At 31.9% G+C, this 20,560-nt stretch overlaps 2 protein-coding genes and 1 long non-coding RNA gene across 3 annotated transcripts; 2 read left to right on the forward strand and 1 right to left on the reverse strand.

Annotated features, from left to right (window-relative positions):
* Positions 1-3,053: 3,053 nt before the first annotated feature.
* LOC114414427 (endo-1,4-beta-xylanase 5-like) lies at positions 3,054-6,451 on the forward strand. The gene is made up of 8 exons (XM_028378694.1): positions 3,054-3,407; positions 3,499-3,533; positions 3,612-3,759; positions 4,031-4,203; positions 4,302-4,403; positions 4,609-4,755; positions 4,845-5,483; positions 5,928-6,451. Exons 1-8 carry the CDS (start codon positions 3,332-3,334, stop codon positions 6,261-6,263), a joined length of 1,656 nt encoding a protein of 551 aa, XP_028234495.1. The 5' UTR covers positions 3,054-3,331; the 3' UTR covers positions 6,264-6,451.
* Positions 6,452-12,822: 6,371 nt separating this feature from the next.
* On the reverse strand, positions 12,823-17,197 carry LOC114414430. Its single transcript, XR_003667213.1, has 2 exons — positions 17,063-17,197; positions 12,823-13,352 (listed from the first exon to the last, which is right to left on the reverse strand). It is a non-coding gene; the product is annotated as an uncharacterized LOC114414430 (long non-coding RNA).
* On the forward strand, positions 15,859-20,454 carry LOC114414428 (auxin transporter-like protein 5). The gene is made up of 8 exons (XM_028378695.1): positions 15,859-16,230; positions 16,364-16,549; positions 16,671-16,783; positions 17,014-17,197; positions 17,333-17,430; positions 18,809-19,016; positions 19,124-19,381; positions 19,882-20,454. Exons 1-8 carry the CDS (start codon positions 16,075-16,077, stop codon positions 20,122-20,124), a joined length of 1,446 nt encoding a protein of 481 aa, XP_028234496.1. The 5' UTR covers positions 15,859-16,074; the 3' UTR covers positions 20,125-20,454.
* The last annotated feature ends 106 nt before the right edge of the window (positions 20,455-20,560 follow it).

Genomic DNA, 20,560 nt, shown 5'->3' on the forward strand with positions numbered 1-20,560 from the left:
AACATTGATATTTAATTAATATTATTCTAAAAGTCATAATTAATAATAACATGAATAATTTTTAATCCATACAAAATCATTTAAAGTAAAATTAAATTATTTAATCTACCTTGTGACATAATAAATTACAAATAGAATTTTAACATTTTTAATTTTAATAAAATCTTTTAAAATAATTAAAAATATTAAAATTTTATTTGTGATCTATTATGTCACAAGCTAAATTAATTAATTTTATTTTACTTTAAATGATTTTGTATAACTTATTTAAAATTCATGTTATCATTATTTATAATAATCTTGATTATAAATGGATTATTAATGGGATTTATTTAATTATAATACTAATGAGAGTTTTTCTTTCTTTTGTTAAAAAACCATTGCCAATAAATATTTTTAATGTTTTCCAGTATATGAGATCCTTGGCGCTGAAAAATAATGTTGTTCCTTGCATTCCACAAACACGAGCACAATGCATGCCACACCAAATCTTAATTTCCATCTACGACTTCTCCTTCCTCTAAAAAAATAACCCAAATTGATCGTATAGCTGCAATATCGATTGGGGAATAATCATATCTATCCCCATCCAAATTAAAAATACCATACCAGAATGCTCGACATGTTGACAATATATTATTTTTCTTATTTCGGGTATTTTAATTTAAAAATAATTAATTAAAAAATATTATAGATTGAATCTTATAAAAATAACAAATGTCATTTTAAAGTCGCATCATATAAATTAAGATAGTATAAAAGAAATCATATTTAAACTTTTAGTTAGACATGTGTAAATAAACTTGAACAATTTTTTTTTCACAAATCAGCAAACTTCAAGTCTTCTGCTCGATTCCACTAGCTTACACCTCTTTCGGGCCCTTCCAGAATAATAAAAATAAAAAGGCATATATGTACAGAAAAAATATGTTTAGTATAAAAAATTATCATAAAAATTAATAAATTTATTATATTTATATATAAGGGTCTGTTATTAGATGAAAGTCTATACATATATTATTTATTCTTCTACTATTGCTATTTTATTTTTTGTGTTTTCTGTTATGAGTTGAAATTTGATTAGAAATATCAGAAGTTCTTCAATTGACAACAAAACAAAAACAAAACAGAATACTGATACCTTTCAATCAATGAGCAGGACCAATTTGGTGGAGTGCCTAGACCACGCAGAGAGCCCAAATGAGAATACATTGATGAGTTGTTGTCTGTTTGCCAAAAAAATCAACGAATTTGGGCAGAAGTTGATGATGCCAAGCAGCAAAGAGGGGAACACACTTCAGTTAAAGGCAAATATCAAATATGAAGTGATCTTCATGTGGTTTCAGTGACTCATTTTGTGTTGTCTAAATTGGTTGATGCCCATGCTTGACGCATAAGTTATTTAAAAGAGTATTTATATATGAATACTTTAATATCACCCATAATACTTCTTTAATTAACACCTATCATTTCTATATGTTTCTCTCTTATTATTTACTATCGTACATGTACTTCTCCTCTCGAAATAATATTCTTATAAATAAATAAAAAAATTGGGTGGGAAGAGCTCTACATTGTGCACATCGTGAGGGGTCCAAAAAGAAGAGCGCGTGCCAGTCCTTCAGTTTAGTTAATGAGTATTCAAATTTCAATGGTCCCTCCTAAGTTCTAACTAGTTACATTGATCTCTGAGGAGGTAGTGATGGCATCCCAGAAATACCATTCCGGGAAACTTCACGCTGGCTAGACTCTTTTTTTCTCTTCTTTTATTTGTTACAACACAAGTCAAGTTTTGTGGATGAGCACTCTTTTGGTATAATGAATTTCTTTTACTTATATAGAAATGTTAGTTTTCTTATTGAACCAAAAAATTTAAACATAAGCAAGCCGTTGCACTATGACTTTACTAAGTTTTATAGCTTCCACCTAAATTTTCATTCAGCCAACAACTAGTATACCAAAAGTAGATAACCTGCTTTAGGACCGAGAGTTAGTAATTAATAAAGGGTGTTTCTTTAGTTAATCAATCAATCAACGTAGATTCCATGTAATTAATACTCCTCCCATTCTAGTATGTATCTAATTATCTATTGATGTTTTAATTTTCTATTTGTATTTTAAAATTATTGATATTTTAGAAAGTGAAGACTTAAGTAGTAATATTCTTTTCTAGGGATACCCTTAATTATTTTGTCAAATGAATGGGAGATTACTGTTAAAGAATCAACAAGAGAGAAAATTTATATTATTTGGGTCTTGTAGATCTATTGCAATATCTACAAAACATTTCTCATTTTGAAATTGATTGGTGTCTTGTTGATTCTTGAACAGTTATTTTTCATTCGTTAATCAATTCATTGCGTAATGTTATATATTGTCCTTTTGCACCTGATCAACAGCTAGCTGTTCACGACCCAAATATGAAGGGCGTGATTGTTGGGCTCTTATTTCACATGAGTTTTGAACGATACATAATTCACCTTTTGCTAAATTATTTAAATATTTATTTAGTATTGTTAAAAATTTATGCTATCACATGGCTATTCGTGAAGGATCATGTGATACAAGACCACCTTATACATTTCTCACACTTTTGAGTAAGTATTTTGTTATGAAAAACTTATGTTTCTAGTTTTATTATTTCTTTTTTGGGGGAAAAAAATCGGGAAGGAGACTGAATATGAGGCGAGGATCCGCAAGTCCAAAGCAAAAAACAAGATATTGGTACGTAGTGGGGACGTTTAAGGGTGTGTTTGGAAATCTATATATTAAAACGGCTTGAACTGAAATTTTTAAAATATAAATGGGAAAAGCAATGTGAATAATAGATTGAATTCAACATTGGAAGCAACTGTAATCCAAGCACACATTAAATGACTGATACCATCAACAATTAACGTTGCTAATGAATCAACGATTTGTTACTTGGTAATTAATGATGCAGCTAGAGAACTGAAATAGTAAAATGTGACAACTGCAAAGCATTATAGAGTGAACAGAAGGCTGTACAGAATTGTGACAAAATTAACACTCACATGAATTTATTAGTTCTCTTATTTTGTTCACGTAGCATAGCATTAACATGTGAAAAGAGAGCAGGGGCCTTTTCAGAGGACCCTGTTCCCTTGTGATATATATCACCTCCCAAATACCATTAACCTCGCAAGTACAATCCCTTGTCGCCTCTCCTCTCTCGTGTTCTCTGAGACACACTACTCCTAACACGGGCATTTGTATTTATGCTCAAACAGTTCGGTTCAAAGTTTATATTTATAACCCTTTTGTTTCTCACCACTAGGAGAGTGACCTGCGCCAATTTCTAAGTCCAAGGATGCAAGATATCCCCTTCTGTAGCCTTATAGTTTTCTTCTTTCTAATAGGGGCTTCTTTGGTTTCCCCTTTATATGGTTCTTGTTCCTATATGACTCCTCCTTTTCCTTGTTTAATATTTTCAGAGGCAAATTTTCAATATTCATTATTTTGGTTTCTTTGTTGCAGATGGGCCCCTATATGACTCCACTGCCTACACTGAGGTAATTAAAAATTTAAAGCAAAACACATTTCAACATTGACCTGAATGGGATTATCACTTTAATACATGTTCCTGACAGTGCAAAGAGAAGCCAGAGGAACCACTTTATGGAGGAGGACTTTTCAAGACTGAGCAACACTCTCGTCGTGGCAGCATTGCCAACAACAGCTATGTGCCTTCACTTGCTCTGTATAATCTCACTCAGGGCACCATTTACTCTTTTTCCGGTTAGTTATGTTCTCTACACACTTCTGCTTAATAAACGAGGAAAAAAAAAACTATACTCGCGTTATTTCAAGTTTTGTTTTAAAATTATTCCGTTGCCGGGATTTGAACCGGGTCTCTCGGGTGAGAGCCAAGTATCCTAACCAAGTAGACTACAAAATAAAATCTAAATGAATCTATTTGTAATGTTTACCTTTTCCATAGTTAGAATTAGGTGGCCTATTGTACAATTGTTAGATTAGATGTGATGTGGGTGCGTTACTCATATTACAGCATGGGTGAGAGTTAAAGATTCAAGTTCAGCTATGATAAGGACCACTCTGGAAACGGAGAAAGAGACACATGATTGCATTGGGACAGTTTCGGCCAAGCATAGATGCTGGTCATTTCTGAAGGGTGGATTTGTTCTGAATTGGCCTTCAAATTTATCCATTATCTTCTTCCAGGTCGCTTGCATTTCTTTGGTTTTATTCAGTGGTAAAACTCTTGGGTAATTATTGGATTTAAGATATTTGGTTTGTTTCTTTTAATTTTGTTTATGCAGAACGCTGATGGTAAAGATATCAATATAGATGTTGCTAGCCCATCACTCCAGCCATTTACTAAGCAACAATGGAGAATCAATCAACAGTATATAATCAACACTGTGGGTTACACGTCATTATTTGACCAAAATAATGGAATGCCTTAGTTGTTTTTATTTTTCCTATCATGATCATGTAACCAAACAAATTGATCTATAAGTGATGATGTTGCAATGAAAAGGGATGTATGTTGTAATTTTTGTGTTAATGCTATAGATCGGAGTTTGAAGAAGAATTTAATTTTGTTTTTTTACTTGCATTTGACAGCAAAGAAAGCGTGCCGTCACTATTCATGTGTCAGATAGTAACGGAAGGAGATTGGAAGGAGCTTCGATCTGTGTAGAGCAAATCTCAAAAGACTTCCCTTTTGGATCTGCAATAGCAAAGACCATTCTTGGCAACGTTCCCTACCAGGTTTGTATATTTTGTGTACCCCACTAAAATATTTCACAGCATAGCAAGTAACACGTGAAAAGACTCATCCTTCTGTTCTGTCCATTCAGAATTGGTTTGTGAAGCGGTTCAACGCGGCAGTGTTTGAAAATGAGCTCAAATGGTACGCCACAGAACCTGATCAAGGCAAGGTCAATTACACCATTTCAGACCAGATGCTGCAATTTGTTAGAACAAACAACATCATAGCGAGAGGGCACAACATATTTTGGGAAGACCCTAAATACACTCCTCCGTGGGTTCTTAACCTTACAGGCACCCAGTTACAATCTGCTGTGAATTCTCGAATACATAGTCTCATGAGCCAATACAAAGATGAGTTCGTACACTGGGACGTCAGCAATGAAATGCTCCATTTTGATTTCTACGAGGAAAGGCTTGGACCTAATGCCACATTGCATTTCTTTCAGACAGCACATAAATCGGATCCATTGGCAACTCTGTTTATGAATGACTTCAATGTTGTGGAAACATGCAGTGATGTAAAATCCACTGTTGACGCCTATATCTCACGGGTAAGAGAACTGCAACGAAATGGCATCTTTATGGATGGAATTGGCTTGGAGGGTCACTTCACAATACCCAATCCTCCCCTTATCAGAGCCATCCTAGACAAGTTGGCAACACTTGGCCTTCCCATTTGGCTTACCGAGGTGGATATAAGCAAGACACTTGATAGAGATGCACAGGTCAGCTAGATCAAAAACTTTAATTTCTATACACAATTAGAATAAAAAGCTTTATACCATTCACCAATTAGAAATCATGCATGTTAAGTATGACTTTTAAGATAATACATGATAACTTTTTATTGAATGATTGATGGTATATTTATATTGTCACTACACTTTTAAAAAAATTATTAGATAATCTAAGACTCACGGTGCCTACCAATATTTGCATCACATAAATCTTAGTTTTTTTTTTGACGAAGTGTATTTTAGTTTTTTAATTCATAAGAAAAAAAGTTTAATAACAGTTTATTACAATATCATGTGATGATTAGCTAAGAGTTATATGATCCAAAATCATATAATAATTTAGTCATCGTGTAAACTATGTATTCAAAATAATAAAAGAAAAATGAATTGCCATTAATTAGCTTATAATTGAATAACTTCTGTTGTGCGTAGGCAAATTATTCGGAGGAAGTGCTGAGGGAAGGCTTCTCACATCCCTCTGTGAATGGGATAATGCTTTGGACGGCATTACATCCAAATGGGTGCTACCAAATGTGCCTGACAGACAATAATTTCAAGAACCTCCCAGCAGGTGATGCGGTGGACAAACTTCTTCAAGAGTGGCAAACGGGTCGTGTAGAGGGAGTCTCAGATGTGCACGGTTCCTATAGCTTTTATGGGTTCTTAGGAGAATACAGAATTAGTGTCAAGTATGGCAATAACACTACAAAGTCAACATTCTCCCTCTCTCGAGGTGATGAAACTAGACATTTCACTATTACAATATGACACTTAGATATATAGTACTAGTATCTATCAAGCTGCTTAACTTCACTTGAAACTTTAGTGTCAAATTCAAATGCTATAATAATCACCGTCGTACGTAGATGACTAGTAATGTCAAGTCTGCAAGTTCTTCTAGTCGTAGAATGCTTGAATCAAGATGCTATCTTCAGAAATTCTTCTATATTTCCCTATTTGAGTCTTGTGCATTGTTTCAAATATATATTAATTAAATATGTATCTTAAAAAAATATGATCCAATCCAAATTAATTAACATTAATTGATTTGAATCTAAATATCTTCTAATTAATTCAAACCATCCCTATCAGGGACCAGCCCGTGAGAGAAGAAAGAGGAAAAGAAGGGAAAAATGACGTTGATGGAAGAAAAATAACATTAACATGCATGTTTATCCTCTATTAAATATAGGAAAAGTGATTTGATTACGATTGAGACATTAGATTTTATCCCTCATTTTCTTTGTGAGCATGCATCTCAGTAAAATTGAAAATTAGCACTATTAAATTAGAATTTAGAGCAAATTACAGTATCATTCCCCAAGATAGTGTTAACTCATTTTTTTGGTCCTAACTCTGTTAAAAAAGTAAGCCACGTGTTTGACATATAATTTTTTTAAAAAACTTAACCAAAATTGCCCCTTTCTTCTTTGAGTTCCCAAAATATGTTGAAGCTTTAACGCATACCTCTGTTGTATGAAATGTGAACACAAATAAAAATGCTGGAAGACTTTCTCGATTGAAAGATTATGCAAGATTATTTTGCTGTACCATTTAGCAATATTAAAAACATGTAATTACCATAATAAGTAGCATGATGCAGACTTCATGCATGCGTGAGGCAAATTAATTTTGATTATATCAAATGCAGAAACTGAACCATATATGAAGCGCAAAAAAAAATCAGATCCTAAACCAGAACTGAGACGACAAAGGATACAACCCATTCGCAATTGTCGCCACCACCACCAACGATGAAGGCCCCACATCGGAAATGAGTGACCCTCCGTTGAAAACAACCCCTTTCTGCACACCCGCTTCCGAATCCTACCCGTTGTAACCATCTTAGAATAAAGCGTTGAAGGAGAACACGATCACAGATCTGAAACATCACCGCGTTCTTTGAAAGAACACAACCATTCCTTGTTTTCATTTGTAGCCATTAAATAACAATTTGAGTTCTGATTTATTATTAGTATTCTTTAGTTCTTATTTATAAGATTTTATCATCTAATGAATTAAAAAAATTTACACAAGGCGATCAGTGATTAATTTAATTAATAATAAATTTATCTTAATTATATTTTTTTGTCTAAAATTAATATGTCACTGATATTCTTATTTCTTTTTCCTCTTAATTGATTATTCATCTTTATAATTAATCAGGGATATTTTAATTAAAAATAGTTAATTAAAAAATAATATGAATTGCATCGTATAAAAACAGAACACTACTTTTTATTTGTTTGAGTCTTATTTACGGAAGGAATAATATCTCAATTGTCAAGGAATAACATTTTATAATTTAGGCTATTATAAAATTTTCATTTTCTATTTTCTCAAATTTATAATTTTAATTTTCTTAAATTTTAATTAAGACATTTTATTTGTTAATTTTAAAATATTCACAATTTTAATCTCTTATTTTTTAATTAAAATATTTTATTATTTATTTTAAAAAAATCTATAATTTTTATCTTTATAACCAATTTTAAACATTAATTTATGTACTTTATAAAGATTAACATTTATTCATGTGATAGTTTTTTTTTAATTATTTAATTATTAATAAGCTTAATCTATTATTTTCTCTATTTCTTTTTAATTGTTGGATTTTGGAAGAATTTTTGTTTCTATTTATTAATTTTTTTCAAAATTCAAGATTATATTAATTATTTTTTTTTTATCAATTACACCCTATTTGTCTCCTTATCTTTAATTAATTTATGCATGTATTTACTTTGATGAAGTGGGAAGAGAAAGGGGTGAAATACAAACCTCACAATTATTTTATTAAAATAACGATTATATTTCTTAGTTTCTACAAAACAATCTTTAAAGATAGATAAAAAGGAATGATGATAGCAGAAAAAATTAAAAGTATACAGTGAAGTGGGAATTTGATTAAAGGGACTAAAATAATAGAATTTTTAAAAGTGTAAAATAAAATATTTCAATTAAAAAATAAAAAAATTAAAATCAATTTTTTTTAAAAATAAGAAATAAAATATCTCAATTATAAAAAATAAAAGAGATTAAAGTTACAGATTAAAAAAACAAGAAACAAAAATTATATTTTAGTCAACCTATAAATTAATATGTTCTACCGAATAAGATGCTGACACGGATGTTGATGATGTCTGGACTAGTGTTTTATTGTGTCGGCCATCTCTATTAAACAACTCATGAGGTACTGTTAGGGTGATTTAGGTAGAGTTTGTCATTAAATGAAATGATTGGTAAGATTAATTTTTCATTTTTTATTTATATTTAAGATTAAATTTTTTTTATACGAATTTATTGTCATTCTATTTTTGAAGTATTAAAATGATTATTTATCTTAAAAATTTTGACATTTATATTATCATAACTAAGACAACCAAACATAATCCACTATTTTAGCACTTCAATGAATGAAATTTATACCGAATGTGTGTGCATTATTCTCTAATATTGTCTCAAAAAAATTTCACTGGTACTGATACTAGTTTATAACATCATAACTAATCACTGTACATCCAACTTAATTGGTTATAATTGTTATTTTTTGGTTGACAATAAGTCATATTTAGATTTTTTTTTTCTAAAAATATATTATAAGAAGATCAAATTTAAATCTTTTCTTACAAATGTAAGGTGTATTATGAACTGAATTACATTGATCCAGCTGTTATGATTTTCATTTTAATAAATCAAGTCGAAACTTTGACTGAGTATGATTGGAGCAAATTTTATTTTGCAACCAGATTAAGAATACTTCATCATCTACTAAAAGCAGCTGCTGCACCGCCTGAACAAAACTGCACCGCTTGAAAGAAAATTGATGCACCGCTTGTTATGTGTTTATTATCATTCCTAGCGATAGAGAGTCACTCTGTGCCCGTGTCTCTCTAAAATTTATAAATAAATAAAAAACAAAAAAAAAAAGATAAACATAGAAATAGTGAAAAGTTATTATAGGTTAAAAAAAATTGAAAGTTTAAAAAGTAGTTTATAAGAAATTGTATAGATTATTAAGTGCAAATTAAGGAAAAAATCGAATGTAAAAGTGAAGACTAAAGAACAATTATAACATATATAAGTTTTATCTATTGGTATGGATTATTATTAATATTATTAGTCTTCTCCGGTGTTTGAGTGTGAAGTGCTAAATTCTTTTTCTTTCTCTCGTTTCCTCGTGCAACGTGTGTGGGTTTTTATTTGTATCTCACTGATATCAATTATGAACATATTAAAAAAAATATAAAAATCAGCGCAACCAATTACTCATTATCAATATCGGTTATTGCTTATTAACGTACCACAACCGATTAGCAATGATAAAAGAAGGATTTTTTAAGAAAGCAAAATGTGTGGTTATTTCCTGGCTATCTTACATCTCTACAATGAAGAAATTCTAACGAGTAGGACTAGCATTTTTTTTTTTATTTCTCTCTTCACTTATTTACCAATACCAAACAATTCAAATTTTTATGATATCTCTATTTCTACTCTTCTCAACTAATTAACTAATACAGCGTTAGTTTCAATTTACGTAAACAACTTTCAACTCACTTAATAGCATTTGAAGCAATTGAATGAGAAGGGAAGAAGACAAAAAGAGAAATGAACTATACAAAATTGTCAGGAAACACATCAAAACCTAAATCGCTAATCAACCTTGTTATTTAAATGGCATGTAGCTCAGGATAGACCTAGAACCTTGTATAGACAATACCAATTGTATATAACTTTCAATTACTGGCAGCCAGATGAGAATGAGGAACAGAAGCAGACAGACTTGACCAATCTTTCGAGTATCACTTGAGATGAAGCATCTCATTTTGATTTTTAGTGTGCTCAGCACATGTTCCTCCATTTATCCTTCAGGTCTTCTGGTGTCGAATGCTTACCAACCTTATCAAACACATGAGAACCAAATTGCCAAATTTTTTCCATTCCTTGCCAAACTTCTGCACTCCCTCCTTCACAGAGAAAGGAAGCAATTATTACAACAGTTTAAAACATTTATATCCTTGATATACATAAAACCCCAAAACTCAGGCTGGAACAAACACGTCCGACGATCCACATCCTTTAACTTTCTAACACAGTATTAGATTGTTCTAAATCAAAAAACTGTTGAGGAAGCAAAGAAATACATGTCTGAGGAATGATGCTTGCACAGAAACATAATGCTGTTAGCTACTTATAAAGTATCAAGTCATACTGGTTGGAATAAGTGATAAGAAAAGAAAAATGATACCTTTATCAGATCTTCCTCCTCAGCTGTCCACGGAATTTTCTTTCGTCTTAGCCGATTACCCAGAAATACTTGCTAGCTTGGGGATTACTGTAAGTCAAAATAACCAATCCAATTAGAATGACCACAATAGTGTCAGTAGTCCTTCAAAGGTAATCATTACCATAAAGGCTGCATTTGGTTCATGAATTATTTTTGCATTCCCAGAAATTTTGAGGTGGGATGACACATTCCCAAATTTGGTACAATGTATGAAAAATATGTCCGCACAATACTTATTCAAAGATATTTTATCAATTAGGATTCCTACAAAATCATTTCCAGTAGAGAAAGGGGGACGGGTTTATTCCCATTCCATAGGAATAGTTCTAGATTGTTAGAAAAAGAGAATTTGAGATTAATTGCTTTAGTTCGGAAACATGTAAAATGATTTTCTTAGGATCCATTTGATTTGAGATAATGTTTTCTATTTTCATTTTTTGAAAATAGTTTTCATTTTCAAATTCTCAATATTTAGAAAACATGTTTCATTGAGTCTTGCATAAGAACATGAACCAAGAGGTCTTGGTAAGATATATTCTGCTGGTGGGGCATAATGCTCCAAAAAATATTATCAATGAAACAAAACAGATAAGGTGGAGCCGAAAAAAGGTGACGTCGAGAAGCATGGAGCCAAGTAGAGGGTCACCATTTTGCATAATCCTGGTGCTCTTGAGGGCATTGAAGAACAATACTTTATTTTAGGGTGAGGAAAGGGAGGGAGTCCAAACCAAGGAGAGGAGGGGAACAAAGGAGGTAGAAAATGAAGGCAATCACTTTTTTTCTTTTTCCAATTTTGATTTTGCTTATGAAAATGTTTTCAAACAAAATATTTTCTAAAATTTAGGCAAACATAGCACTTTTTTCAGTTTACAGTGAACATGGAAATAGAAAATTGACAAACCAATGAGCCCTTACGTCCTCGTACATCAGTGACAGCATTTATATGGAAGTTATCTTCTGACTGCTGACTCAGCAGTCAACAGTTAGCTACAACCTAACTATGAACACAACTGAAATTATAATAGAATAAAACAGATTATAACAAATGCACAAACAGCTTGTATTAACAGCAAACATGTTTATGATTCCTACATCGATTTATCAAAAGATCGACTTTCTTGCATTCCCCTGCTATCTTCCTTTGGAGGGCTATTTGCTGCCATCTCTGCTTGGAATTGAACGAGTCCCAGGAGACAAGAGCCAGTCAATGCCAATGATGATCAGGTTGACTGGACACTGGACTAACTCCATTGGGCACTCCATCATTCAGCATACCATCTACCAAAAATGGAGTTGAAGCAAAGGAAGGGTGAGATTACTCCTGGGGTTTTCTGGATATTCTGGGAATTTAAGATGAGATTTTTTTTCTACCTAGATAAATCAACAATGGCCATCAGCATCCCATGAGGGCCGTGACAAATCCATAATGCCTCAAAGCATTCAACGTCAATGATTCTAATCACAGTTGTAGTGGATTTACCAAGGCCATTATGTATCTTTTTTTATGACTGCTAAGTCTTTATTAATATAAATAGCCTTGAGAAACACTTTTTAACCTACCTTTTGTTTTATTTTATAATTTCCAAGAGTTTTGGAGAGAAAGAATTACACTAACAATAATTGAAGTTCTAATTTGTAATGATTCAATCTCTTTTACTTTTAATGTATTATTATATGTTATTTGATTTTTCTATAATCATGATTGATTAAATCCCTTAGGCTTTAGATTGTAACTGTGAACACTCATTCCTTATTTCAATAAAAAAAAATTAATATTATTCATATAATTGTGTTTTTCTATTATATATTAGTGACTATCTACTTATAATTAATTAAATTATAGAATGATAGAGTTCATAAAATTTGTATGCATCAACTTTCTTTATACAGACTTGATATTGCTCGTTGAATTCTTACACCACTCAAAATTTGTCTTTATTGAACCTGTCGACAGATATATCAAAATTTATATATATATATATATATATATATATATATATATATATATATAAAGGCTCCAATTCGTCACATGAGGCATGCACGTAGTTTAGTCTTCTTTTTATTGGCTCTGTCGCAAATATGATGTAGATCTATTCTTAGTAATCAACTGGGAAAGACCCATAATTGAATCACGACATGGAATTTACATTAACCATCATTTTGCTTCGAAATTGCTTCAGAACGTGCAGAACAGACTGAATACACTAATTATGCAGACACCCACGTTAACCACCACTTCGCCCGACAATGAACTACGGTAAAAATTTAATTGATCCATAACAAAGATAATTCTATATATCGGAACACTAATAATACCATTAAGAGCTGACAATAATCAATGAGAGGCAAGGTGCTTATTATGCTAGGAATTTTTTTTAACTAAGTAGTATAAGGTTTGTAACAAACTGGAGGTGATCAAGGAGACACAAGTCACAGAGAATATTTCTAGTCCCAGAGCCTGCAAAGCATGACTAAAAATGCACTGGGATATATATGGCCATTTTAACAGACTTCCCGAGTATGCTTTTAGGACCTTCAAAGTCATAATTAGCGGATTTTCTCAACAACCTTGCCTGCAAAGAAAGTCATGAAATAATAGTGATGAATTACTGACTACATATATAATTGTAGGAATTGCTACTGCAAAGTGCAAACTGTATTTCTAGTAATTAAGTTTTTAAGTCATGCATGCATCCCTCTCTAGTTTATTTCCCTGTGATGGCAGGATCGGTACCATTGGTAAATCATTATGGTCAGTTTATCATCATATATATGAGAGGAAGCACAATAATCAATGACTTCTTTAACCTGCTTATTCGAATATAAACAAAAAAATCCGAAGGTTTGGTAACTTTTCCTGCTGTTTATAGGCCAATGTCATAAAATTTCAACATAATGAAAGAAAAAGCAAGGGAAGAAAAGAAAATTATTATTTTTACCCAATAATGAGAAATAATGTTTTTATGAAGCTTTTTGATCGCTTTAATTAAAAGTTTGAAAATGCTGAATAAATATATGACAAAACTGAAGTAAAGTTTGGCTTTTTGCCTTTATCTATTTATTTTGTCTGACTGTATTTGATATATTAGCTACAAGCAGAAAAAGAAATAAGAAATTGTGGGACGCTGTGTTCTTTCGGTAACAAAATAAGAGAATCTTTTCGAAAGAAGTTTTCTTTTAGAAACGGGGTAAAGTAAAGAAAAGAGAGACTCCAAATGATTATAAGACAAAACAAATATATTTTTTTATCCTACCAGCTGAAATCACATCAATTGTAAAGATTTAAACTCAGCGATTTTTTTCTGTTTTCTTTTTCTCTCATTTTTTCTAAATTACTTTCTCTTTTTTCATTTTTTCTGGATCGATTTTATATCTATAAAATATGTTATGTAATAATTAATTTCACCATGGTCTTACAATATTATTCATGTACATGTCCTACTTCATCCGCCATATGATCATACAAGTATAATATATATTATTAAGTTTAAATATATTTTTTATTATAAATTTATTTTTTTCGTTTTAGTTTTTATAAAATATGTTTATTTTATTTTTATCCTTAAAATACTTTAAATAACACTTTAAACAATAAAAAAATATTTTAAACAGTAAAAAATATTATTTAAAATACTTTAAGAATAAAAAATCAAAATAAACATATTTTGTAAGGATTAAAATAAAAAATAAATTTATAAGAATAAAAATATAAAAAATACTAAATTACAAAGATAAAAAAAATTATTTTAGCTTATTATTTATATATGCAAGTAAGAAAAAAATAACATGTAGAAGAGAGAATCGTAATAAAAAAAGTTGTGTACATTTTAGGATCCAAATGCAAGATATATATGGGATTTCTGCGCGTGGTTTATAAGACCCTTGGACTCTATATATAATTTATTAAGTTAGCAGTATTTAACTTTCATGATGACATATATAAAAATATATAAATCCAATACATGGGTAGACTTTCAACCTCTTAATGGTCGAATTCGATCTGTTTTGTACGTATATATATCGATCCAATATTCTCTTATGAAAAATGTTTGCTGGATATCCAATGTGTTATCGACATCATATATTTAGAGAGAAAAAAAAGAGATAAAAAAATACAAATGTAATAAAATTTATGATATAATTGAAAGAAAGATAAAAAAAATTAAAGGTGTTGATACATAAAGTGTTTAAAATAAGTCATTTATGTATTTTTTTTTTAATGTTTGTCTCAGTTTGCATGTTAAAAATTGACGTTAACTCCTCTTAATTCAATTCAAACCGTATATTGAAATGTTTCATCAATCATATATCTAACCCGAAACCATTTTCAGCATTTATGCTTCTATGGTTCTTCTATCTTGAATTTCTTGAAGGACGACTCAAGTATAACCACTGTTGAAGGAAAGTAATCTCATGTTGATTAAATAAGAAAAGGAACAAAATAATTTTTTATCTAAAAATATGGTGAAATAATTTTCTGACTTGGTCAAACTAATTAATTTGTGGGGCATTTTGAATTGGTCCACCAATTTACTTGATCAAGTATTTGCCTTACAAAACAACTATTCCCCATCATCTCATGTACTTTTATTTCAGAGGAGTGTGTTATAACATTGTGAGATAAATAAAAATCTTTTAGAGGCAGGATCATCACACGCCTCATATTACCAATCAATATTTGACAAATGCAAAAATGTTCAAATTAGTGGTGAAATAATCTATTATGAGTTTTAACATTGAAGGAAAGGAAGCTTCTAGCTGAATATGCTTGGACTAAAGGAAGTAGTGTTATTGATAATATATTGGCACCAATCAAGCATACGTGGTGCAGGGATGCTAAAACCTGTTCTGGTCATGTAAAAGAACATTTTTGACAAAGGAAATTACTCTAATAGCCAATTAAACTACAATTTCAAAATGTCAGAATAGAGCAATCAACTAGTGAAGCGGGAAGAGAAGGATGCAACTTATACTATATATTTTATTTAATGTCTCACTTAAATTATATCTAATAGTAACGAATATATTAAAAAGAAATGGTTACAAAATTCATCTTAACCTTTTCAGACTTGCAATACAAAAAGGTTCTCGACAGCCTCAGAGAACCTTTTGTGTCATGCATATCAGTATATATATACCACCACCACTCCTAAAGTCCTCTCCGATCCAATCCTTGCAAATCTCAACCCAGGCCACAGTACTGCAACTCATCTAGAGAAATAGAACAAGTCACCATTCATCACCAACCTTAAGTGTGATAGAAAAGTGATCTAGATATTGATCAGGAAGAAAAAAATGGCATCGGAGAAAGAGGTTGAAACTGTAATAGTTGGGAACTACGAGGAAATGGGAAGCGAAGGGAAGCCTAGGGATGCAAAATCCAGGTTATTAAGTTTGTTGTGGCATGGTGGTTCTGTTTATGATGCTTGGTTTAACTGTGCTTCCAACCAGGTTGGTTTCTGAAGTGATTAGAATATCTTATGCTCCATTTCATGTAGCTAGTGTCCTCCAATTAATACATTGATTAGATCTTTACATGCTTTTCTAGTTGATGTTTAATTATTTTCATATATATACATGTCAGGTGGCTCAAGTTCTGCTAACGTTGCCATACTCATTTTCCCAGCTGGGAATGCTTTCTGGCACTCTTTTTCAACTCTTCTACGGCTTGCTGGGTGGCTGGACTGCTTACCTTATTAGCGCACTCTACGTTGAATACAGAACCAGAAAAGAGAGAGAGAAATTTAATTTCAGGAACCACGTCATCCAGGTTCCACTCTCCCATTCTCAAATTCTAAATATTATATTGTCTCTCTGCAACTTTTTATATATACTTCGATCTCAATGTATGTATCTATCTGTTTTTAACACTTACAACTTAACTATTGCAGTGGTTTGAGGTTCTTGATGGGCTCCTCGGGAAGCACTGGAGAAACGTGGGCTTGGCCTTCAACTGCACATTTCTTCTATTTGGATCTGTTATCCAACTCATAGCTTGTGCAAGGTATCATCTAACATTATCAATTCAATTCTAACTCCAATGCAGTGTGAGTATGAGTCTACATCGATCCTTGCTCTAACTCTTTCTTCAGTACTGTTTATCAATTTACGTTTAATTTTTATTGCACTATTTTTTTCTAAATATTTTGCTGTTTTTTTTTTGTTTTTTTTTTAAATAGAACTCTGTGTGCTCTAACTTAGCTAGGAATTACATGGTTATTAACTTTTGTGCAGCAACATATATTACATAAATGATAATTTGGATAAGAGGAGTTGGACTTACATCTTTGGAGCATGCTGTGCCACCACTGTATTTATCCCTTCCTTCCACAACTACAGAATCTGGTCCTTTCTTGGCCTCCTCATGACCACTTACACTGCTTGGTACCTCACTGTTGCCTCTCTCCTTCACGGCCAGGTAATAACAATTTAGATTTGCAAATAAATAAATGCATATATATACATATATATATATATATATATATATGAATTATTATATTTATTAGTGGCTACTATAATAATATGCGATCTTGATGTTACTATGATTGTGTAGGTGGAGGGGGTTAAGCATTCGGGTCCGACCAAATTGGTTCTATATTTTACGGGGGCCACAAACATTCTCTACACATTTGGGGGACATGCCGTTACTGTGTAAGGCTGATATCTCATCTCATATATGATATGATACGTATCTATTACGTTTTGACAAAAGTGCCTTGTTTCTTTCCCACTTCGTTAGGACGCATGCATCTATGCTAATAAATGTTGCCAATGGGATAATTCTTGCATAACTTTGTTCCACTCAAATTGATTATATTATGCCAACATCTTTTCTAATTATTAACGATGCATTATGCAAGTATTTCTTACTTATGAATGCCAAACTGGAAAGCGAAATAACCTATTGCAATTGGGGCTAAATATCATTTCGTTTATATTCAATTTTGACTTTTTAAACACGAGATGTACAATGTAGCTAGCCTATTACCATCTTAAGTCCTTTTCCCATTGATTTTGCTTTTTTTTTTCTTTCTTTTTACTTTATAAGACGAGAATCGTAACTTTTTCATGTTTGGTTAGAATATTAAAATTCTGATGCGGACGTTTTTTTCAACTTTTCTATTATTTATTTTTCCAAAAAGAAAAACCCCTGTTACGCATGCATGCAAATTAAAGAAGTGCCCTTTTTCTGGGGAATCCTTGAGTTCCTTTTTTGGTTGTAGAAAGCCAAGGTTCTTTCTCTAAATAGATCAGCTTTAATGCCTTTTTATCATGAGGACAGGAGAATTCCAGCTTTCGTTGCTGAAACTTTCTGGTCTTTTGGAATTGGATCCCCTACAGTGATAATTAAACTGTATTAGGTGCAGTTCTAAATCTAACGGTGATGACTTCTCAAAAAGATTTCCATGCTTTAAATTTGATATAAAACCAATCCTTCTGAAAGGTTAGGATTTGTGTAGTTAAAAATATAACTCCATACATATGTAAGATTAGGGGTGTTCATACCAATCCAAATAATCAAAAAACAAATAAATTGAATATTAAATGGATAAAAAATTTGGAAAATCAAATTTTTTTTATTGGATTGGATTGGATTTCGAATTTGATTTTAGAAACTAATTCTAACCGAATTTTATTTTTATATTTTCAAATTATATTTTTTAATTGAACGCTAAGAAAAACTACAGTATGTTTAGTTGATTTATTTTTTTATTTGCTAACACAGATTGTTGTGATGCACTTTCTTGCAACACTATGTTTAAAAATACTTGAATAATTCTAATTTTTTCTACAAAATTTTCTTATTAATTCTCTTGTTAGATAAAAAAAACATTGAATTAATGTTTTTAAATTTTCAACACGTTAAATATAATTGTTTTTTATTTAATATTTTCTTTACAAAAAGAAGGAAAATTAGGAGAACATAAAAATATTCCTTAAACTTTGCTGGTTTTTTTGTTGTTAAAAAAATAATGATATTCTTCCAAGTTAATTGCTGGAGTGAATAAGACGTGTGTTGGTGGCACAGGGAGATAATGCACGCGATGTGGAAACCTCAAAAATTCAAGGCCATATACTTACTTGCTACCCTGTATGTGATGACATTGACTCTTCCATCGGCAGCTGCAGTATACTGGGCATTTGGAGACATGCTTCTAAATCACTCCAATGCTTTTTCTCTCCTTCCAAGGTCACCCTTCCGTGACATGGCTGTCATTTTAATGCTCATCCACCAGGTACGTACTTAATACTATAAGTTACTAGTAATAACTGTTTCATTATCCATATTTATCATTTTTCATGTATAGTAATTGAAATTAATTTGGATATTGCTTGCATGCAGTTTATAACATTTGGGTTTGCATGCACGCCACTATATTTGGTGTGGGAGAAAGCAATAGGGATACACGAGTGTAGGAGCCTGTGCAAGCGTGCTTTGGCGAGATTGCCGGTGGTGATCCCGATATGGTTTTTGGCCATAGTTTTCCCCTTCTTTGGTCCCATCAACTCCACCGTTGGATCTCTACTTGTCAGCTTCACCGTTTACATCATCCCCGCCCTCGCCCACATGTTCACCTTCAAATCACCCTCTGCCCGACAGGTACTATATTCCTATATATTAATTCAACCCAAGTGCATGCTACAAAGTAATTAATTAATTGCGTACAAAAAAAATGCTAACTCGGACTACTCGCAATTCAATTGAACAGTTCGAGAAAAATAAAGTATGCATGTGGGCCATCTCATTACAGATCGATCACTGAAATTAGTCAGAATCCAAGTCTGATTGAGTAGCAGTCTTACAATTTACTATTCCATTTATTATTCTGAGCAAACTGTAACACTTACTATTATGCATGCATTGTTGCTTTTATCAAGAGAAACTTTATTTGTGCGTAAATTATGTATTAAACATATTAGTATTATATTGTATAAAAATTACCACAGTAATATAGTAGGAGTATAACAAAGCATGTAAATTCGAAATAATTAATTACAAAGATATGTAGCAGTACTATTTAATTTCCCATTGAAATACTCCACAAAGTATTCATATAATTTGATTGCTGATGAATTGCAATATATATAATACTAATGCAGAATGCGGTGGAGCAACCTCCGAGGTTGGTGGGAAGATGGGTGGGTGCGTACACGATCAACTTATTCGTGGTGGTGTGGGTTCTGGTGGTAGGCTTTGGATTCGGAGGATGGGCAAGTATGGTCAACTTCATTCACCAGATTGACACATTCGGTTTCTTCACAAAATGTTACCAGTGCCCCACACCCACTTCCGTGGAGCCACCACACCTGAACGCCACCGCGCTCTCCCCTCGTGCTCACTGACTACTGTCACTCTCTTCCATCAATTCTTGCTACCCATTCATGCCAAGACTTCACTGCCCGCCCATTCATCGCTAGCTAGCTCAAACTCAATCATCAATACATTTCATTTTATGGAGAAAGATAAATAATATTTTGGTCATATACTATTTGGCTTCTAATTAATTACGTACCCTTTTCACGTTTGGCAGCATACAATGCATTCTTCCATTTCTTAATTTACCTTTTTTCTCTAAGGTAGTTTAATTGCTGATCACTTTTGTCGTTGGGACTTTCACCAAATTGGTGGAAAACAGTTGCACAAAGTTTATTTCTAGCAATTTCCTAGACCAATCGAGTGGGGGAGTTACTTTGAGTTGCGTTGCTAAAAAACTGCTAATATTGCCTAGAACAATAAGCCTGCTGCTCCAGTACTGACATATATGGTGAAGAATCAATG

Source organism: Glycine soja, chromosome 6 (assembly GCF_004193775.1).
Source record: "Glycine soja cultivar W05 chromosome 6, ASM419377v2, whole genome shotgun sequence".
NCBI lineage: Eukaryota > Viridiplantae > Streptophyta > Magnoliopsida > Fabales > Fabaceae > Glycine > Glycine soja.

Excerpts from the sequence above, each read along its gene's own strand:
- LOC114414427 (XM_028378694.1), top strand. The coding sequence starts at position 3,332 with ATGCAAGATATCCCCTTCTGTAGCCTTATAGTTTTCTTCTTTCTAATA. Across the intron at positions 3,760-4,030 it reads CACCATTTACTCTTTTTCCG|CATGGGTGAGAGTTAAAGAT; the intron begins GTTAGTTATGTT and ends CTCATATTACAG. Across the intron at positions 5,484-5,927 it reads CACTTGATAGAGATGCACAG|GCAAATTATTCGGAGGAAGT; the intron begins GTCAGCTAGATC and ends TGTTGTGCGTAG.
- LOC114414428 (XM_028378695.1), top strand. The coding sequence starts at position 16,075 with ATGGCATCGGAGAAAGAGGTTGAAACTGTAATAGTTGGGAACTACGAG. Across the intron at positions 16,550-16,670 it reads TCAGGAACCACGTCATCCAG|TGGTTTGAGGTTCTTGATGG; the intron begins GTTCCACTCTCC and ends TAACTATTGCAG. Across the intron at positions 17,431-18,808 it reads GGGGGACATGCCGTTACTGT|GGAGATAATGCACGCGATGT; the intron begins GTAAGGCTGATA and ends TTGGTGGCACAG.